Source organism: Salvelinus fontinalis, chromosome 12 (assembly GCF_029448725.1).
Source record: "Salvelinus fontinalis isolate EN_2023a chromosome 12, ASM2944872v1, whole genome shotgun sequence".
NCBI classification, from domain to species: Eukaryota; Metazoa; Chordata; class Actinopteri; order Salmoniformes; family Salmonidae; genus Salvelinus; species Salvelinus fontinalis.
The window spans coordinates 5,060,297-5,080,791 of NC_074676.1; the positions used below are offsets into that span (position 1 = coordinate 5,060,297).

Consider the following 20,495-nt stretch of genomic DNA (forward strand, 5'->3'; position numbering starts at 1 on the left):
TATTGCTGAAACTGAAACAGTTTTGTAAAGAGGAATGGTCCAAAATTCCTCACGACCGTTGTGCAGGTCTGATCCGCAACTACAGAAAACGTTTGGTTGAGGTTATTGCTGCCAAAGGAGGGTCAACCAGTTATTAAATCCAAGGGTTCACATACTTGTTCCACCCTGCACTGTGAATGTTTATAAGGTGTGTTCAATAAAAAGACATGAAAACCTATAATTGTTAGCGTGTTATTAGTTTAAGCAGACTGTGTTTGTCTATTGTTGTGACTTGAAGATCAGATCAAGTTACATGACCAATTTTATGCAGAAATCCAGGTAATTCCAACGGGTTCACATACTTTCTCTTGCCACTGTATATACGCCATATAATGATTCTAGCCAATACACATGATATCAACTTTGAGGTAGACTTAATTAACAAAAATACCATGTCTATACCATGATTACCATATTCATAACTAATTATCTCCTTCCATTTCTCTTAGTCCGTTTGCAAACCCCCAAGACGACTACTACAAAAAGACTCATGCTTAATTCCACCAACACTGTTCTATCGATTGTAGCCTTTTATATATGAAACATTGCACATTGACTGTAGGTCAAGCCGCACAACCAAGTTCACAACAAGGTGTACTATTTAAGTGTAATATTTATTATAAACAATATATGGCTATAACATCACAACGAACAAACTTGTTTCACCATAGATTTGATATACTCAATAAAACATTTCATACACTGGCAGATTTTAACATTGACATTTTAAGACATAATCTATGATTTGTACAATCAATAGTGCAAAATCTGTTTTTAGCATTAGTTAGAAATGGAGGGAAAGAGTGACAAAAATCCCTTAATACAGTTTGGTTGTGTTAAGTCAATGTACAATTGGAGAAAATGTATGTTATTTAAAATGTATTCAATACATATTAAAAAGGTATTTTCAGTTGATTGTATGTTTGCTTGTTTAGTACCTATTAAGTACCTATACGATCTATAAAATTCACATGTGAATCCAAAAATATGAATGAAGTTATATTGAAGTACAGTACGTACTTTACAGATACAGCATAAACCTGGAGGATAAGTTCAATGCACAGAGCACAACAACCTATCGCATGTAAACTTGAGCTAAAACCAAACATGTCATGATTAAATCTCTTTAGTAAACCTTCATTCCTAATTCCACACAAATATTGATTAACGGTTATTATAGAATTCTATCTATGTTTACATGGAGACTATGGACGTATTCTCGGATCATTTACTCAGTAGTTATAATCATTATTGAGTTATAATATGGCAGACATTAAAAGTGCATTCTGTTGATAGGTGTAATCTCATTTACAGTGCATTCGTAAAGTATTTCAGACCCTTCCCCTTTTCCTCATTTTGTTACATTACAGCCTTATTCTAAAATTTAATTAATAAAAAAAAAAATCTTTAATCTACAAACAATACCCCATAATGACGAAGCAAAAACAGGTTTTTAGAAATGTGCACCGTGTTTCCGTTGATCATCCTCTCTGATGTTTCTACAACTTGATTGGAGTCCACCTGTGATAAATTCAATTGATTGGACAAGATTTGGAAAGGCACACACCAGTCTATAAAAAGGTCCCACAGTTGACAGTGCATGTCAGAGCAAAAACCAAGCCATGAGGTTGAAGGAATTATCCGTAGAGCTCTGAGACAGGAGTGTGTCGAGAAACATCTGGGGAAGGGTACCAAAAAATGTCTGCAGCATTGAAGGTTCCCAAGTATACAACGGCCTCACACATTCTTAAATGGAAGAAGTTTGGAACCACCGAGACTCTTCCGGCCAAACTGAGCAATCGGGGGAGAAAGGCCTTGGTCAGGGAGGTGACCAAGAACCCGATGGTCACTCCGAAGAGGAACTCTGGAGCTCTGTCAATGGTAGATGGTAGAAACTTCCAGAAGGATAATCATCTCTGCAGGACTCCACCAATCAGGCCAGAGTGGCCAGACGGAAGCCACTCCTCAGTAAAAAGCACGACAGCCCACTTGGAGTTAGCCAAAAGGCACCTAAAGGACTCTGAGCATGAGAAACAAGATTCTCTGGTCTGATGAAACCAAGATTAAACTCTTCAGCCTGACTCCCAAGCATCACATCTGGAGGAAACCTGGCACCATCCCTACGGTGAAGCATGGTGGTGGCAGCATTATACTGTGGGGATGTTTTTCAGCGGAAGGGACTGGGAGACTGGTCAGGATCAAAGGAAAGATGAGCAGAGAAAAGTACAGAGAGATCACTGATGAAAACCTGCTCCAGAGCGCTCAGGTCCTCAGACTGGGGCAAGGATTCACCTTCCAACAGGACAACGACCCTAAGCACACAGCCAAGACAACGTAGGTGTGTTTTTGCGACAAGTTTCTGAATGTTCTTGAGTGGCCCAGCCAGAGTCCGGACTTCAATCCAATCTAACATCTCTGGAGAGACCTGAAAATATCTGTGCAGTGATGCTCTCCCTTCCAACCTGACAGAGCTTGAGAGGATCTACAGAGAAGAATGGGAGAAACTCTCCAAAAACAGGTGTGCCAAGCTTTTAGTGTCATACCCAAGAAGTCAAGGCTGTAATCGCTGCCAAAGGTGCTTCAAGAAAGTACTGAATAAAGGGTTTGAATACTTATGTAAATGTGATATTTCAGTTTTTGATTTTTTATAAATTTGCCAAAAAAATCTAAAAACCTGCTCTCTCATTATGGGGTATTGTGTGTAGATTGATGAGGGGGAAAAAACAAATTAATCCACTTTAGAATAAGGCTGTAACGTAACAAAATGTGAAAAAAAAACAAAAAAACATTCAATATCAATAACACCAATATTGATATCCTCAGATTCTAACCTCAAAACCCTTCCCTTTAGCATTTGTTTACAATCAAGTTTTGTACAAATGAAACTGCATTCATGGAATAGTTATGACAAGCTTTAACCAATGTGTTGTCATTCTTCATGACACTGCAGACGTATATTTAAATCCAATTCTAACATTTAAATCTAATTGATATGATATTAACATATACTTTAAATAAAATATATACTTTTTGATCATGCGGAGCACACAAAGAACCGTGATGGGTTCTCTTCCTTGAATACTTCTGAGGATTACAATGCGATTGTCAGACGTGACATTCTCATCACCGGTGAAAATCACACAGCAACGCCGACTGTGAAGTGTACCATTTTTAGCAGTCAGATGATAGAAATGTCCAATTCTGTCGAGGGCAAAGAGATTTAATTTCAGTGCTTTCCCACACATTTTGACTGCAGTTATCTAACCTGATGATGATCACGTTAACAGGACGACTTTATGAGGAACAACGGTTCCATAGGAAAACAGACAATGTATTACACTGATCATCTTCACCCTCGAAATTGTCTTTGGAGGAGTGTTGACGCACCGGTAGCTGTTGCCCATTTGTAAACAGATGACGGATTCATCTCACTTGGGCATGGTCGGTTGAGGAAAGAGTGTGGGCTAAATCCCGCCCGGGATCATATACACATGCCAGTAATGTATGCCCTCCCTGTACACCTGGGGACATCGTTTAGAGGTGTGCCACAGAGTGTCAGTCAGCCATTGATGGTAGAGGAGAGTGGTAGTCTAGTGGTATACATCACCTTCCCTCTATGGTTTCCTGTTGAAGTACACCGATGCTCTGTTTTAACCTCTTAGTAAACATGTGGCTGGCTCTTCCACAGTAGGTGTGTTTGGTCTCCTGAAGACTTGCCTCCAGGGGGAGGAGTAGGAACTGGACTAGGTTGTCCCCAAATGTGTACTGTGGAGAAGAAAAAAAAGACATGTATTTGATCACGTGTCAGTGCAGGAGTTTGGTTTAGCGGTAGCACCGCTGCGGTCAACTCTGGGTGACCACAAATTGCCCCAAAAGATCAGGCGTCGACCCTCGCTTCGGTTACTCTCACCACGGAACCTCCACCCCATCTCTCCCGCCGCTCTTAGGACACTGGGATTAATAAACTATGCAGCATTATGGAAAACTATGGACAAAGCACTCAAGAGTTGGCGGTTGTTTGGTTTAGTCATGCAAGTGCCACAACCCAACACAAACGTCCAAGACTCTCAGTCACTGCAGACCCAATCTCCTCAGTCATATCCATGAATAAAGAATCAAGCTTTTTTACATTCCGTGGCTGAGCTGCACTTTTACAGCAGGCACGGTAAAGAGGAAATTACCTTTTTACGAGGGCTCATTGGAACCCAGTTTGGCTAAGCATTAGGTCACTCAAAGGATGCACACACACTTGCTTTATCATCTATCATACACAACAGCAGGCCATAAAGCAGCATTAACTGTCTCCTATTGATTTTTATGTGGATGCTGTTGGGTGGTGATGGTGGTCTTCTTGGTGTGTGTGTGTGTGTGTGTGTGTGTGTTTTCTGTTCATTCTCCACAACATCCCATCATTGTGTCTCAACATAGCATCATCAGCACTAACCTTTTTACAACTCTTCTGTGGGCTTGGCTCATATCAGTAATGGTGAGCCCGGGTTTATTGCCAAGCAGCCTCAGTGCAAGCTGGGATAGGTCGTCTAGGGAGAGACACTGACTGAGTTCTTTGTGTGCTGAGAACGAGAGTGTTCTCCAGAAATGCCTGCTACAGTATGGGCTTCAGGCCTGCTGTCCTCAAAGGACTGGGAGGGGAGGGAATGGGGGAGCAGGGAGAGAGGAAACTGGAAGAGGTGTAACGGAAGAGAATGAAAGACAGAGCGGCAGCAAAGGAAGACCTGGTAAGAGCTTCTTCCAAATGCTCAACAGACGGAACACAAGCCGTCGAAAGGCTGGGTAAACACAGCTTCACTATAAGGAATACGGAGAAATAATTCTCTCAACCAACCTGGCTTAAGTTTTAACACGCAGCATGTTTCACTATCAAACTATTTCCATCTCAGTTGCTTGTGAGTGGACTCTGGGTTAGAATGCACCTGGGCATCCCCGCTGTAGGAGTGTGTGCTGTGTGTATGCTCTTTTGTGTGTGTGTGTGTATGTGTTCATGTATTATTATAATCAATTAGAATCACATGGAGCTGATTTGCTGGTGTTTTTACATTCTTCTATGTCAATTTGTTTTTGCTCAGAAAACTTTGGGGCTAAATACAAAAATCTCCCATGGGCCGCCGGTTAGGGAGCCCTGCTCTAAAAATTCCAGTACTAGGAGTGATCGGTGGGTGGACACAGGTCTGGGTAGTAGGTAGGTAGGGATTAGCCTGGCTTTGGGAGAGCGGAGGCCGATTTACAGAGAAGTTAAAGGGACTATCAATTTAGAATTTTCATCTGGATGGATGGAAGTCCAGAGTACTGAATAAAGGGTTTGGCCCGGAGTGCCCTGATGATGGAATTGAGCAAATGTTAGAGGATCGCTTGTTGTATTAAAAAGGTCCAAATGCAGCAGTTTTTATCTCAATATCAAATCATTTTGGGGTAACAATTAAAGTACCTTGCTGTGCTTCGTATTTTTGACCGTTTTAATGGGAACAAACAAAAATAGCTTATTAGAAGCGATATCTCAAGCCAGAATTTTGCTAGGACTGTCTGGGAGTGGTTTGAGTGAAGACGAGCTGTTATTGGCAGAGAGGTTCGGAACTATTTCTTATTGGTCAATTGGCTACAGCCTGGTGATGTCACCAGGCAGGCCAAAACTATCGCACCAAATCGGGATGAAATTTCAAACAGCTCTTACACAAAAAAGGCATTATTAACTTTCCCAATTTCATGGTAGTATTTCAACCTCAGTGTGGAAATGTCTATAAGACATAGGAAAATGATGTTTGACTGCCCTGGGCCTAGAGGACAGAAAGACAGGAGAGGAAATGTTAACTCCCACACTAAGGGTATTTGACAAACAGCCTGATTGATCTCAATGCTGTGCGTTACAGGTAAGACATCCTCCTCCCTCATGTGGTACCCTTCCCGCAGGCTCATCCTGACATGACCCTCCAGCATGACGATGCCACCAGCCATACTGCTCGTGCTGTGCGTGATTTCCTGCAAGACAGGAATGTCAGTGTTCTGCCATGGCCAGCGAAGAGCCCGGATCTCAACCCCATTGAACACGTCTGGGACCTGTTGGATCGGAGGGTGAGGGCTAGGGCCATTCCCCCCAGAAATGTCCGGGAACTACTTGCAGGTGCCTTGGTGGAAGAGTGGGGTAACATCTCACAGCAAAAGAACTGGCAAATCTGGTGCAGTCCATGAGGAGGAGATGCACTGCAGTACTTAATGCAGCTGGTGGCCACACCAGATAGTGACTGTTACTTTTGATTTTGACCCCCCTTTGTTCAGGGACACATTACTCCACTTCTGTTAGTCACATGTCTGTGGAACTTGTTCAGTTTACGTCTGTCTCAGTTGTTGAATCTTGTTATGGGCATACAAATATTTACACATGTTAAGTTTGCTGAAAATAAACGCAGATGACAGGGAGATGACGTTTCCATTTTTGCTGAGTTTAGGTAAATGCATCAGGAAGCACATCCTCCCTCAGTTCTGATGTTCTTTACTTCAATATCCCCCCCCCCCCCGTTTGAATTCCCAGGTTACAGGCATAGTTGAGGGTGTCGTTACCTTCTGGATGGCTTCATAGACGGCCCGGAACGCTGGCTGCTTGTCGTCATGGTAAACGCCTCGGTTTCCGTGGAGAATGAAGACGCCCTCCTGTTCGGCCTCGAGACAGTTGCTGCCGTAGATACAGTGGTCTGGACGGTAGTTCCATTGGCACGGGAACACATACAGGCTCTCTGCACAAGGAAATACAGGAGGGAGAGAGTTAGCTGAGGATTTCTGTTACAGAAAACAGTTATTCCTCTAGACAAAGAAAATAGATCGTTTCAACAATAAAGCAACGTGTCTGTCTGGATCATGTTCACTTGAATTAAACTAAATAAAAAGATCAGAAACATGGAAGTACTATCTGAACCCGTTCAGTAAGAAATGCACATTTTTGTTTTGGTTGCACAACGGTTTTTGAGGCGGTGGGACATAATGAAGGTGAGTTTCACCTGGGTTATGATGGAATATGATGTTGAGCAGGTCCTGGTCTCCCCAGGTGATGTTGAGTTTATATTTCTGGAGAAGTGGCATCAGCAGCTCCACCCATTTGAGGGGGACTGACGTCATGTCATTCTGTTACGACAAGTCATAGTAAAGAAAGAAACAAAAATGTTAAATGACAGTGTGAACCACATTCATTCTTACGTGGGTAATGTGACACAATATAAATGGAAAACTGAAACAGCCAAACTCCTGACCGACACCAAACAATTAATAAATAGTTTAATCCTTTCTGTGTCTGAGGCATAGCGATATGTTTATTACAGTACACCAGCATTTTCCAAACTTGGTCCTCAGGACCCCAAGTGGTTTTGGTTCTTGCCTTAACCCTACACAGCTCATTCAAAGCTTGATGATTAGCTGACAGGGGTCCCAAAGACCAAGTTTGGGAAACCCTGCAGTACACAGTTGGTGAGCCACAGCTGGTGAGCTACGCAGAAGAATGGCAACAGTGCCCTCATCTGGTCAATAATGGGGTTGCAGAAGACTTACAGAAAATGCCTTAGTTGTGTTCTTGAATTTGCAATGTTGGCTAAGATAATTTACAAATGACAGTACCAGTCAAAAGTTTAGACACACCTACTCATTCAAGAGTTTATTTGTACTATTTTCTACATTGTAGAATAATAGCCAAGACATCAAAACTATGAAATAACACATGGAATCAGGTAGTAACCAAAAAAGTGTTAAATACATTTTGGATTCTTCAAAGTAGCCACCCTCTGCCTTGATGACAGCTTTGCACACTCTTGGCATTCTCTCAACCAGCTTCACCTGGAATCAGTCTTGACGGAGTTCCCACATATGTTGAGCACTTGTAGGCTTTTCTTCTGTGGTCCAACTCATCCCAAACCATCTCATTTAGGTTGAGGTTGGGTGATTGAGGAGGCCAGGTCATCTGATGCAACGCTCCATCACGCTCCTTCTTGGTCAAATAGCCCTTACACAGTATGGAGGTGTGTTGGGTCATTGTCCTGTTGAAAAACAAATGATAGTCCCACTAAGCACAAACCAGATGGGATGGCGTATCACTGCAGAACGCTGTGGTAGCCATGCTGGTTAAATGTGGCTTGAATTCTAAATAAAAGCACTGACAGTGTCACCAGCAAAGTACCCCCACACCATCACACCTTCTTTTACGGTGGGAACCACACATACGGAGATCATCCGTTCACCTACTCTGTGACAGAGCGGTTGGAACCAAAACTCTCAAATTTGTACTCAGACCATCCACTGGTCTAAATGCCCATTGGTCGTGTTTCTTGGCCCAAGCAAGTCTCTTTTCCTTATTGGTGTCCTTTAGTAGTGGTTTCTTTGCAGAAATTCGACCATGAAGGCCTGATTCACACAGTCTCCTCTGAACAGTTGATGTTGAGATGTGTCTGAACTCTGTGAAGCATTTATTTGGGCTGCAATTTCTGAGGCTGGTAACTCTAATGAACTTATCCTCAACAGCAAAGGTAACTCTGGGTCTTCCTTTCCTGTGGCGGTCCTCATGAGAGCCAGTTTAATCATAGCGCTTGATGGTTTTTGCGACTTCACTGTTTTAAGTTGTTGAAATTTTCCAGATTGACAGACCTTCATGACTTAAAGTAATGATGGATTGTCGTTTCTCTCTGCTTATTTGAGCTGTTCTTGCCATAATATGGACTTGTTTTTTTTACCAAATAGGGCCATGTTCTATATACCACTCCTACCTTGTCACAACACAACTGATTGGCTCAAACGCATTAAGGAGGAATATCCACAAATAAACTTTTAAAAAGGCACACCTGTTAATTGAAATGCATTCCAGGTGACTACCTCATGAAGCTGGTTGAGAGAATGCTAAGAGTGTGCAAAGCTGTCAAGGCAAAGGGTGGCTACTTTGAAGAATCTGATTTGTTTAACACTTTTTTGGTTACTACACGATTCCATGTGTTATTTAATAGTTTTGATAGCTTCACTATTATTCTACAATGTAGAAAATAGTAAAAATAAAGAAAATGTCTTAAATGAGTAGGTGTGTCCAAACTTTTGACTGCTACTGTACCTTCAACAGGTTGGCCTTTCTAGACTCAAAATGCTTTTAACAGAACATACAAAAAAATAAGCTGAGAAAGTTCAAGAAATCCTGACACCTCTTCTCAAGCATATACACCAACACACAAAGATGCGCATTCTCACTGACACCATCACCTTGAAGTATTTCTCTCTTATCCGGGTCATGTTCATGAGCATGACCCCAGAGTTGACCCCGGTCTTTCCATAGTAAGGGTGCCGTGCGAAGCGGTTGTACCAGGCGATGCGCGGCTCCTCGTGCTCAGGGGCCATGGCTGCCAGATGAGTGGAGTTGAAGAGGGAGAGCAGGGACCAGATCTCCTCTACAGGCTGAAGGAACAAGATATCGGTGTCCACGTACAGCAGAGAGTCTACGTCTTTTAGGATCAACTGGAGAGGAGACAAAAAGGTTAGAATGCCCAAGAACATAGTCAAACATTACACACATTACTCTGACAGCACGCCATGTGCTAGATTCCCCGACCCAGATTTCAAATGGAGAATCTTCAATGAAAGTTGTTTAGGTCCAGGAATGGGCTTAATCTGGATCCAATATCTCATAAATAAACGTGTATTGTTCTCAGCAAGGGGGACACTGAACAGTGTTATTTTATTTTATGGCCAGTCTCATCAAACCCTGAGGACTCACCGGTAGGAAGAGCCTTTGAGAAGCACAGGGTTTGAAGAGTTTCTTCCACTCCTTGGCGTTCTCACTGGGGAAGGTGATGGGGTACGTGGTGTAGTTAAACCTGGTCTGGAAGACACTAGGCCACAAGTCCAGCTGAGGGAAAAAACACAGGGAACAGACACAGGTGAACAGGTTCGCTTTGACAGAGACAACCACACAGCTTCTTTCATTCTAGTTCCATCCTCTTAACTGCTAGGGCCATATCACTTAGTACGAATATTCATCCTGCCACTAAAACCTGTTCTCCACACTTACAGACTGTCCAAAGCTGCCATGCAGATGGTCCTCTGCGAAAATGTGAAAGTGTAGCGGTTTGGCGCCGAAGAGGAGAGCAGACTTTAACATGGTGAGAGTCTCCTCGAGTCTGGGACCACAGGCCACCACAGCCAGATGGATCCGCTCATCTCTAGTGGCCTCCTGGACGCTGCCGGAGGCTGGCTTCTCCCTGAGATAGTAAGAGATAAGAAAAGGGAGGAGGGCAGCATCTTAGGGCACCACTTGCACAGTCCCCGTCGTGGATTTAGAAGCATTGGATTGGGTGAAGTATTGGATGGTGGGAATTCCCAACATTGTTAAATTGACTCCAAGGCCATTGAATGTATTAAACTTTTGAGCTCTATGAACTGTATCCAACATGTTACTGGGCCCACCCATACTCTGGACCTGGTTATTACCAAGGGGCTTTCTAATGACATATCCTCTACTGTTGAGGTTGCTTTATCCGATCGCCACTGTGGATTTGTTTACTACCTTGCTGCACATAGCACAGGGTAATACTGAACGCATCACTAAGAAACGCTATCTTACCCCTGAAGTTGCTACAGATTTTATTGAGTGTATGAACAATACTCCATCACCTATTGTGCCTTCCTCTTGTGATGATTTAGTTGATAACTTTAACAGCAAATTAAAAGGGTGACCATTGACGTCATAGCGCCAGTAAAGTTGAAAAAGGGCCTCATCCAAATGGGAGAGCCCCTTGGATGAGTGAGGAAACTAATCAATTAAAAAGAGAAATTGCAGAAAGGCAGAGCGGAACTTGAGAAATTCAAAGTTGCAGGTACTTCATGATATTTCAAGAGAGAAACTTGGCATATTTAACAAGGCAATAAGAAATGCCAGACGAGCTCATTTTTCTAACTTGATCACTATTAAAAATCGGAAATAATTTGAGAGTGCTCCTCGACCATTGACGGCCTGATAGGTTTGCCGGGGTACAATTTATGTGGACTTCCCTCATCTAAATGGGATGAGCTTGCAGCATATTTCAGAGATTAGATAAGAACCAACATTAGGCTGGGTATCATTCAAGCAAGACCTGATGAGAAGTTTGATGATATGTGCCCTAGACTACCACGCAAAGGCACGACGGATTTATTTTCCCTGGTCGACACAGACATGCTCAGGAAAGTGATATCACAACTTAAGCCTTGTAGCTGCCTTCTCGATCCTATCCCCACCACCTTCATCAAAACTGTTTTTTAATTGTATATCTGAAGTGCAAGATATTGTTAAAATCACTCATTGTTCACAGGCACTTTCCCCACTGCACCAAAAACTGCTATGGTGAAACCCCTTCTGAAGAAAAGTAAAACTAGATTTTTTTGGGCAATCTCCAACCTTCCATTTTTAAGCAAAATTCTGGAGAAATAAAGCAAAATTCTGGAGAAATTGGCTTTCAAACAAAAAATGTGTTTAAGTGGCAACATTTTTTACATTTCAAGTCTGCTTTTTGTCCACACCACATACGCAACTTTAACTAAGGCTGTCTTCGACACGGTTGGCCATGATGTCCTTCTGGACATACTGGAGAGGTGGGTTGGCCTCTCCGGTCCAGTTCTAAATTAGTTTAGGACCCATTTAACCGGTCGAGAGTTTGTCAAACTTTGGTGAACATAACTTCGAGAAACTACATATTACATGTGGCGTTCCACAAGGCTCGATTTTGGCTCCGGTACTGTTCAGTTTATATACATGTTACCTCTTGGCAGCGTTATCAGAAAACACAGCATTGATTTTCACTGCTACGCAGACGATACACGACTTCGCATTTCTGTGTCACCAGAGGATTTTATCTCCACGGATAAATGAGACTGTATTGGGGATTTAAATACTTGGATGGCTCACAACTTCCTCCAGCTAAATCAAGACAAGACCGAGGTACGTGTTGTTCGAGCCAAAGCAATGAGAGAATCTATCTGCAAATTTTAATTCACAAGCGATAAGAAGATAAAACAGCAGGCAAAAACACCTAGGTGTTGTTTTAGATTCTGAACAAAATTTTGAATCACACATCAGGAATGTGACCAAAAGAGCTTTTTAACCGCCTAAGGAACTTTGCCAAGGTGCGGCCGTTTCTCTCTCAGGCCGACACAGAGACTCATCCATGCTTTTATTACAAACAGGCTTGACTACTGTAATGCTCTCCTGTCTGGTCTACCCAGGAAAGCCGTTGGTCAACTGCAAAACATACAGAATGCTGCAGCACGGGTACTGACATTACACCGGTTTTAAGGTCTCTGCACTGGCTGCCTGTGAGTTTTTTAATTAAGAGTCTTCTATTGGTTTTTAAAATCAATCCACGATTGTGTCCCCCAATACATGTCAGACATGCTTTTAAGTTATGTACCCAGCGGGTGCCTCAGGTCCTCTGGCACTGGTCTTTTAACTATCCCAAAGCCTAGAACCAAGAGGCATGGAGAGGCAGCCTTTAGGTATTATGCACCCAGCCTCTGGAATAGCCTGCCGGAGAACCTGAGGGAGGCTGAAACTGTAGACATATTTAAAACAGATCTTAAAAACAAATTTTTAGCTTTGCTTATCCTTAGGGTGATTTTTAGTTCTTATTTATTTAAAATCGTATTTTTGTTGTGTCGTAAATAGTTCAGCTTTTATTTTTTCATTTTATTTTTTCTGTAAAGCACATTGCGTTGCATTCCATGTCGAAAATGTGCTGTATAAATAAAGCTAGATTTTTTTATGATATCTTGCAAACTACTAAATGGTCACTGTTTGTCACCCCGTTGACCATAGGAGTTGGCATAATGAGATTTTTAAAATCAGCAGACAAAAAATAATCACTAAAAACTGAGATCACCCAAGAATAAATATTAGATATTGTTAAAACATTTGCACAGAGAAAAGTACCAGGAATGGATGGCTTTCCCATAGAATTCCATTCAAGAGCAAGTTTCAGTTTAATAAACTATGCAAAAAAAACTAGATATAGATCTAGCAATAATTGCTGTTGATGCCGAAAAGGCTTGACAATCTTGAATGTCCTTTTCTACTAAAAACTTTGGAAGCTTTCAACTTTCCAGATTAAATAATACATTTTATAAAAAATATTGTATAAAATGTCCTAAAGCTAAAATATACACAAACAATATCTGATTAAATTGCTTTACAAAGGGGCACAAGACTGATGTCCCCTCAACCCCCTTCCTGTTTGCACTGGCAATTCTAAAAAATTAAAAAATAAAAATAAATGGCAATAGGAAAAATAACTCAAATCTAGCGATCCTTTAAGTGGACCACAACAAATATTTAATACTTAGGATGATTAATATGTGACAAATATATAAAGGTAACTTTATTATAAACTCAGCAAAAAAAGAAATGTGTCTTTTTCAAGACCCTGTCTTTCAAAGATAATTCGTAAAAATCCAAATAACTTCACAGGTCTTCATTGTAAAGGGTTTAAACACTTTCCCATGCTTGTTCAATGAACAATTAATGAACATGCACCTGTGGAACTGTCATTAAGACACTAACAGCTTACAGACGGTAGCCAATTAAGGTCACAGTTATGAAAACTTTGGACACTAAAGAGGCCTTTCTACTGACTTTTAAAAACATCAAAAGAATGGCATGCTGCAAGAATGCATGAGGACTGCAGGTGTGGCCAGGGCAATAAATTGCAATGTCCATACTGTGAGACGCCTGTCCCCCATGGGCACAAACCCACCGTCGCTGGACCAGACAGGACTGTCAAAAAGTGCTCTTCACTGACAGGTCGCGGTTTTGTCTCACCAGGGGTGATAGTCGGATTTGCGTTTATCGTCGAAGGAATGAGCGTTACACCGAGGCCTGTACTCTGGAGCGGGATCGATTTGGAGGTGGAGGGTCCGTCATGGTGTGGGGCGGTGTCACAGCATCATCGGCTTGAGCTTGTTGTCATTGCAGGCAATCTCAAAACTGTGTGTTACAGGTAAGACATCCTTCTCCCTCATGTGGTACCCTTCCTGCAGGCTCATCCTGACATGACCCTCCAGCATGACATTGCCACCAGCCACACTGCTCGTTCTGTATGTGATTTCCTGCAAGACAGGAATGTCAGTGTTCTGCCATGGCCAGCGAAGAGCCCGGATCTCAATAACATTGAGCACGTCTGGGACCTGTTGGATCGGAGGGTGAGGGCTAGGGCCATTCCCCCCAGAAATGTCCGGGAACTACTTGCAGGTGCCTTGGTGGAAGAGTGGGGTAACATCTCACAGCAAGAACTGGCAAATCTGGTGCATTCCATGAGGAGGAGATGGATTGCATAACTGAAAGCAGCTGGTGGCCACACCAGATACTGACTGTTACTTTTGTTCCCCCCCCCTTTGTTCAGGGACACATTATTCAATTTCTGTTAGTCACCCGTCTGTGGAACTTGTTCAGTTTATGTCTCAGTTGTTGAATCTTATGTTCATACAAATATTTACACATGTTAAATTTGTTGAAAATAAATGCAGTTGACAGTGAGGACGTTTCTTTTTTTTGCTACATTTATTACTCAACAATATGAAAGCAGATTTAATTAAATTGAATAATCTTCCCATAAATCAGGTAGAATAAACCTCTTTAGAATGGCATGACTGCCAAATCCAATACCAATTACCCCACTGAAGACATTTTAAAAAAATTGTTAAAAAGTATACTCGGTCATAACAGACAAATAAAAAACGCTGCGCATATTCCGAAGTCTGAAGTGGTTTATACACTTGACACTCACTTGATCATATTAAAAACACGGGTCTAGTCGCACAAAATTCATTTCGTGGACTGATTGTGTTTAGATCTGGATGGCCAGATTTATCCTGTCTGGACGCAAATCAGGCTACCTACCGAAAGCGCATACAGTGGGTGACGTTGGGGGACATACGTTCCTAGCGTGTGAGGAAAGTGTTTGCTGGCCTCATAAATGCTAGCCAGCTAGCTAATGCTAACCCAGTTACAATCCCTTTACCATCGCTTGCTAGCATGCTGGCTAGCTACAGAGGTTAGCTGGCTAGTTTGCCACAGTAGTTTCCCACAGCCATGAGTTGTTGTGTTATCATATTTTGCCTATATTACACCATTTGTTGAATGCATTCTAGGCATTTGAATATGGCGCGGGAAAAAGGAATCTGGACACGGTAGACATTTAAATGTAGGTGTCGATGCATGACGCGCTCAGAATTCCATGATCAGACCTCTATGATCAGAATACTAAAGCTGCATGACCTGTCAAGTCTAGACACGGCCTGAAGGTGGTTTTAACCTTCCAGACTTGGAATTGTATCAACTCGCTACCCAGGGCTTTTATTTGCGACGTACGTCCATTCGGGAAGCATTCAGACCCCTTACAGCCTTATTATAAAATGGATAAAAAAAATAAAAAAATCTTAAGCAATTTACACACAATAACCCATAATGACAAAGCGAAAAAAAACAGAAATACCTTTATTTACATACGTTTTCAGACCCTTTGCTATGACTATGAGACTCGAAACGGAGCTCAGGTGCATCCTATTTCCATTGATAATCATTGAGATGTTTCTACAACTTGGAGAACATCTGTGATAAATTCAATTAACTAGCAAGCTAGATTGTTTCTTTATAAAGGCCAAATTAAGCTAGAAATCGTTTTTAAGAATGTCTCAAGCATTTAAATGGCTAGACAAATATGGCTAACGTAGCTATCGAGACAGGATAACGTTGATAACGTAGCCATCTAGCCAGGATAATGTTGCTAACCATGAGCTAGCTAACAGGCATTTTCCGTTTAAAAAACTTGCTCAAGACAGTTAACAGAATTGTCAATTTAAACAATTGACTAATTACTACATTTAGCTAACATTAGATAGTTAATCCAGAGATTCTTACCTTTGCCTCGATTTGGCAGTCTCTTCCAGATCATCATAGCCCTGGTGAGTGATGTGAAGCTTGAGACAGGCATTTGTAGTTCTGTATGATAGCCACATTAACATTTCAATTTTGGGGGGTAAATACAGGCAAATATATTTATTAAAAAGTCACATTGTCAGAGAGATTTACACGGTTTTCAAAACATCACGCCAGGGTAAGACGAAACACAGCCCTTATTTGAAGTGTTTCTGAAATCCACAATGGATCAAATGAATGGTGGGCATTTATTTTGGAACCATTTCTGTGTTTGACCGCTAGGTTTCATGGGTATTATGACTCCTACTGTGGTAGACTACACTACAAGGCCAGGTTTCCCGATAGCAATGGAATTTACAAAATGTTTTAATGATGCATCTTAAAAACGGCCGAAAATGACACACTCGTTTCCCAAAACACCATGCTGTGCACTCGATACAAAGTGAAACTTAACTGTCGTTACAGGAGCTGTCACGTGTTGAAAATGACTCCAGAATATAGCCTATTATGTATTCATGTTTTTGTATTAGTATGTTTGCCATGTATTCTGTTTTCTCCTGCTATTTTGTATGCAATGTTTGATTTAGTCAATTCTTTAGTGTGTGCAAACTGTGCGCAAGAATGAATAAATAAATCCAAATTCAATCGCTCGTTCCCTCGTTGCTATAGAAAATATCAAAGTGACCTAAAAATAAAATATGACAATGGTTTTAGCAATTGCTGAACAAATCATTGTAGTCTAACGGCAGGCAGGAATTGAGCTTCAAGTAGGCCTACAGATATTCTACAATTAAATATTAAGTACCAAGTCAAGCAACATTGGCATAGACCTAATATGGTAACGTTTAGGTTATTGGTTAGGCTACAGTGAAATTTTAGAGTTTTTAGATAGTTGTAGCCTAAAGGCCTAATATATATAAATATTGAAGCAGCTCAGATGTAGTGTAATAAGTTTATAATTTTAAAAGGCTATTTGATCATTAGAAAACCCTTTCGTAAATATGTTTGAACAGGTGAAAACTTGTTCAAATTAAAGAAGCAATAAAACAGGCCTTCTTTAGACTATTTGAGTATCTGGAGCATCAACATTTGTGGGTTCATTTACAGGCTAAAAATGGCCAGAAACAAAGAACTTTCTTCTGAAACTTATCAGTCTATTCTTGTTCTGAGAAATGAAGGCTATTCCATGCGAGAAATTGCCAAGAAAATTAAGATCTCGTACAACGCTGTGTCCTACTCCCTTCACAGAACAGTGCAAACTGGCTCTAACCAGAATAGAAAGAGTGGGGTGCACAACTGAGCAAGAGGACAAGTACATTAGTGTCTCTAGTTTGAGAAACAGACACCTCACAAGTCCTCAACTGGCAGATATGTGAAATAGTATCCGCAAAAGACCAGTCTCAACATCAACAGTGAAGAGGCGACTCTGGGATGCTGGCCATCTTGGCTCATGTTCTCATGTACTTGTCCTCTTGCTCAGTTGTGCACCGGGGCCTCCCACTCCTCTTTTTTAAAGATGCCTTAGCCTTAAGATGGTTTTGGGAAACCGGGTCCAGGTTGCAGTGGTGTGTATTCATGGACGCCAAGGGAAGCCAGGCTTCCCCAAAACATTTACCAAGAAAAAAACAATTCATCTTTCAAATGTGTTTCATAACTTTCCTTTAATTCGCAAGAGGCTGAATGTATCTCACCGGAAAAAGCGTCAGAGCAAGCGAAACAGTGCCCCTCTGTCTCTGTTTGTGTAGCCCATCTATCTGATGCTGTCTGGTCAAAAAGAGTTAGGACACTGTTGCAGCATGTAGGTTTGAATGCAAGGGAAGCCAGCGAACATTTGGCCTCCCTTGATACATTTAAAAAAAAAGCAGAAAATAGTCAATCAGCGTTGAGCTGTGTGTGCTCAACTGTGAATGTTGTCGAGGGAAGCAAGTTTGGATTTGGCTTCACACCAATCCCATCGAGAGCAAAATGTTGTTTACAGAAAAAAATATAATTTTTGCATCTCATTGTGTTGTTGTCCTCCGGTGGCTAGCTAGCTAAAATAGGCCCTTTCCTAAACTAGCTGGCTCATTGTTGCTCATGAAAGGAAGTTAGGCTACCTGGATAAAATTCTTGCTCGCTAGCGTATGGCAACAAAAACTAAAAGCGTACTGTATGACGAAGTCATATACTGTTTAGTCAACAAGAAAGAGGAAGGCATTTGCATTTCTCATGATTCCCACGAGCAACTGCAGCCCCTCATGAGTTTTGAATATTTGTCACCCACCCCTGCTCTACAAGTAGGGTGAGTCAAAATGTTTTTCTACGTGCACAAACACACACACAAATCAGAACCATAGACAGCCAAATCATATTTAGCCAAATAATATTTAGCTTACATTGATTGGACTACATTATTTTTGGTATCTTTTAATTTTAGACTAAGCATCGGTGATTTGATGATGTTGAAACGGTGCACCACCTGTTTTCTTTGCGACTTGCAGTTACTCTTCGTGTTTCTAACTCAACAGTTGTTTAGTAGTCCAAAAATGTTGCAAACATTAACTTGCTGTAGGTAACCTAACTGTTTGTTACATGCAATATGGTTTATGGACTTCACCGGACAGAGTTCGCTCACCGGTTTTGTTATGAAACAACATTTATTCTGCCACTGTCTTCTTATTGTCTCGACCTTAGGCCTATATATCACGGTGTCAAGGCATATGAACTAACAGGTTATAGAGCAAACTCCACAACCAGGTTGTAACATGGCTTTTTTTTCTGGCTTGGCTTCCCCAGTGATTTTACCCAGCACAGCTACTGCCAGATTTTAAAATGAGTAAAGTGGCCACTGTCTGCCTTTCAAGGGGTTGCCCCAGCCATGCATACATTGGTCCCAATAATCAGTTCATTCCACAAACATCAGGAGGCAGTTTACAATAGGGATTCCAGTAAGACACTGACAATGCCTTACACAAGACAGAACAATAAGGCAGAACAAGTTGAATGCCTTTTGGTTCCATGGTGATTGAACCCTGATAGGGGTAGATTAGAGAGCTACTTTGTTATCTAGCAAACTGCTGGAGTTTCTCTAATATTTGTAGAAATAGATAACTAATTAGGTAAGTACCCATCTTCTTGAACTAAGCAGGACATTTCTTGATTAGGTAACGTTAGCTCACATGGGGGGGAAAAAATCAACAAATTGCAATGTGGATAATTGTGAATTAGCAGGTTAATGGATTTATAGCAGGCAATGATTATCAACATCCTCCCCATGGCATTATGACTTTGGTAACCCATTGTTAGTTAACCCACTGGCTCATTGATCTGTGGTTGTACATCGTCATCCTTATGGTACGGGGCAATGTTTTATCTGTAAAGTCAACAGATTAGCTGGTTAGCTAACGTTAGCTAGTAATCCTACTAGCGAAGAGTTGTGGCTAGTGTTTTACAAGTGTGGCTAGCTTTAGCGTGTTAGCTAGTGACTTGGCTGACTTCCGTAGCCAACTACCTACCTAGTTAGCTAATCAATTGTTATTTTACCTGGTCCTGTCATCTTCTTGATGGTCGAAAAGGCTCGCCACTCCACCTTTCCTGACTACGTGCCCAGTGTCTTGGGCCCCAAATCGGGGTTGCCTGCCACTGGATTGTTTTGTTCTTCTGTCGGTCCATCCGTCTTCGTATTGCGACTCAAAAGACGAGGCTACCGGTAGTTGATTAAAAACATACAGCACCGAAAAGACAGCAAAGACCATGCACAGTAGAAGTGCATGAAGATAACATCGCATTTTGTGAATAAAAAAAAATGCACTTAACCGTACTACCGTAACATTCTTTCAGATATGGATTTACATTGACTAACTAGCGTTGTGTTTACGTCAACTTTGAGCTCCACCTTCTGTCAAGAAACCAAAGCACAAGGGTGTATTCATTACGTCTTGCAAAGGAAATCGTTTACAGTTTAAGAACCAAATGTGAGCAAACGGGACGAAACGGAGGGACTTACCTACATTTGTCCAATAGAAACTGTCGTCTTCGTTGCAAACACGTTATCGGTTTGGAGTAAACCGTTTCTATAGCAAACGTTGTGCTACAGAATTAGCGTGATGAATACACCCCTAATTACTGTTCCAGATATTATTTAATGCACTACACGGTCAAAAGTATGTGGACTCCGGCTCATAGAACATCTCATTCCAAAATCACGGGCATGAATATGGAGTTGGTCCCCCCTTTGCTCCAAGAACAGCCTTCACTCTTTTTGGAAGGCTTTCCACTACATGTTGGAACATTGCTGTCGGGATGTTTAGCCACAAGAGCATTAGTGAGGTTGAGCATTGATGTTGGGCGATTTGGCCCGACACGCAGTCTGCGTTCCAATTCATCCCAAAATTGTTGCCACGAAGTTGGAAGCACAGAATCGTCTAGAATGTCATTGTATGCTGTAGCATTAAGATTTTCCTGCACTGGAGCTAAGGGGCCTAGCCCGAACCATGAAAAACAGCCCCAGACCATAATTCCTCCTCCACCAATCTTTACAGTTGGC

The 20,495-nt window shown here is 41.6% G+C and overlaps 1 protein-coding gene across 2 annotated transcripts; it reads right to left on the reverse strand.

Moving 5' to 3' along the window:
* Positions 1 to 634: 634 nt before the first annotated feature.
* On the reverse strand, positions 635 to 20,210 carry LOC129866683 (glucoside xylosyltransferase 1-like). 2 transcript variants are annotated; one of them, XM_055939489.1, is made up of 8 exons: positions 19,493 to 20,210; positions 15,953 to 16,033; positions 10,079 to 10,268; positions 9,785 to 9,916; positions 9,274 to 9,525; positions 7,044 to 7,167; positions 6,610 to 6,782; positions 635 to 3,804 (listed from the first exon to the last, which is right to left on the reverse strand). In XM_055939489.1, the coding sequence occupies exons 1-8, from the start codon at positions 19,735 to 19,737 to the stop codon at positions 3,643 to 3,645; spliced, it is 1,359 nt and encodes a 452-aa protein (XP_055795464.1). In that variant the 5' UTR covers positions 19,738 to 20,210; the 3' UTR covers positions 635 to 3,642. The 2 variants fall into 2 exon arrangements, with proteins under 2 accessions (XP_055795464.1, XP_055795465.1); XM_055939490.1 differs by lacking the exon at positions 15,953 to 16,033 and having other exon boundaries at positions 19,493 to 20,203.
* Between the last annotated feature and the right edge of the window lie 285 nt (positions 20,211 to 20,495).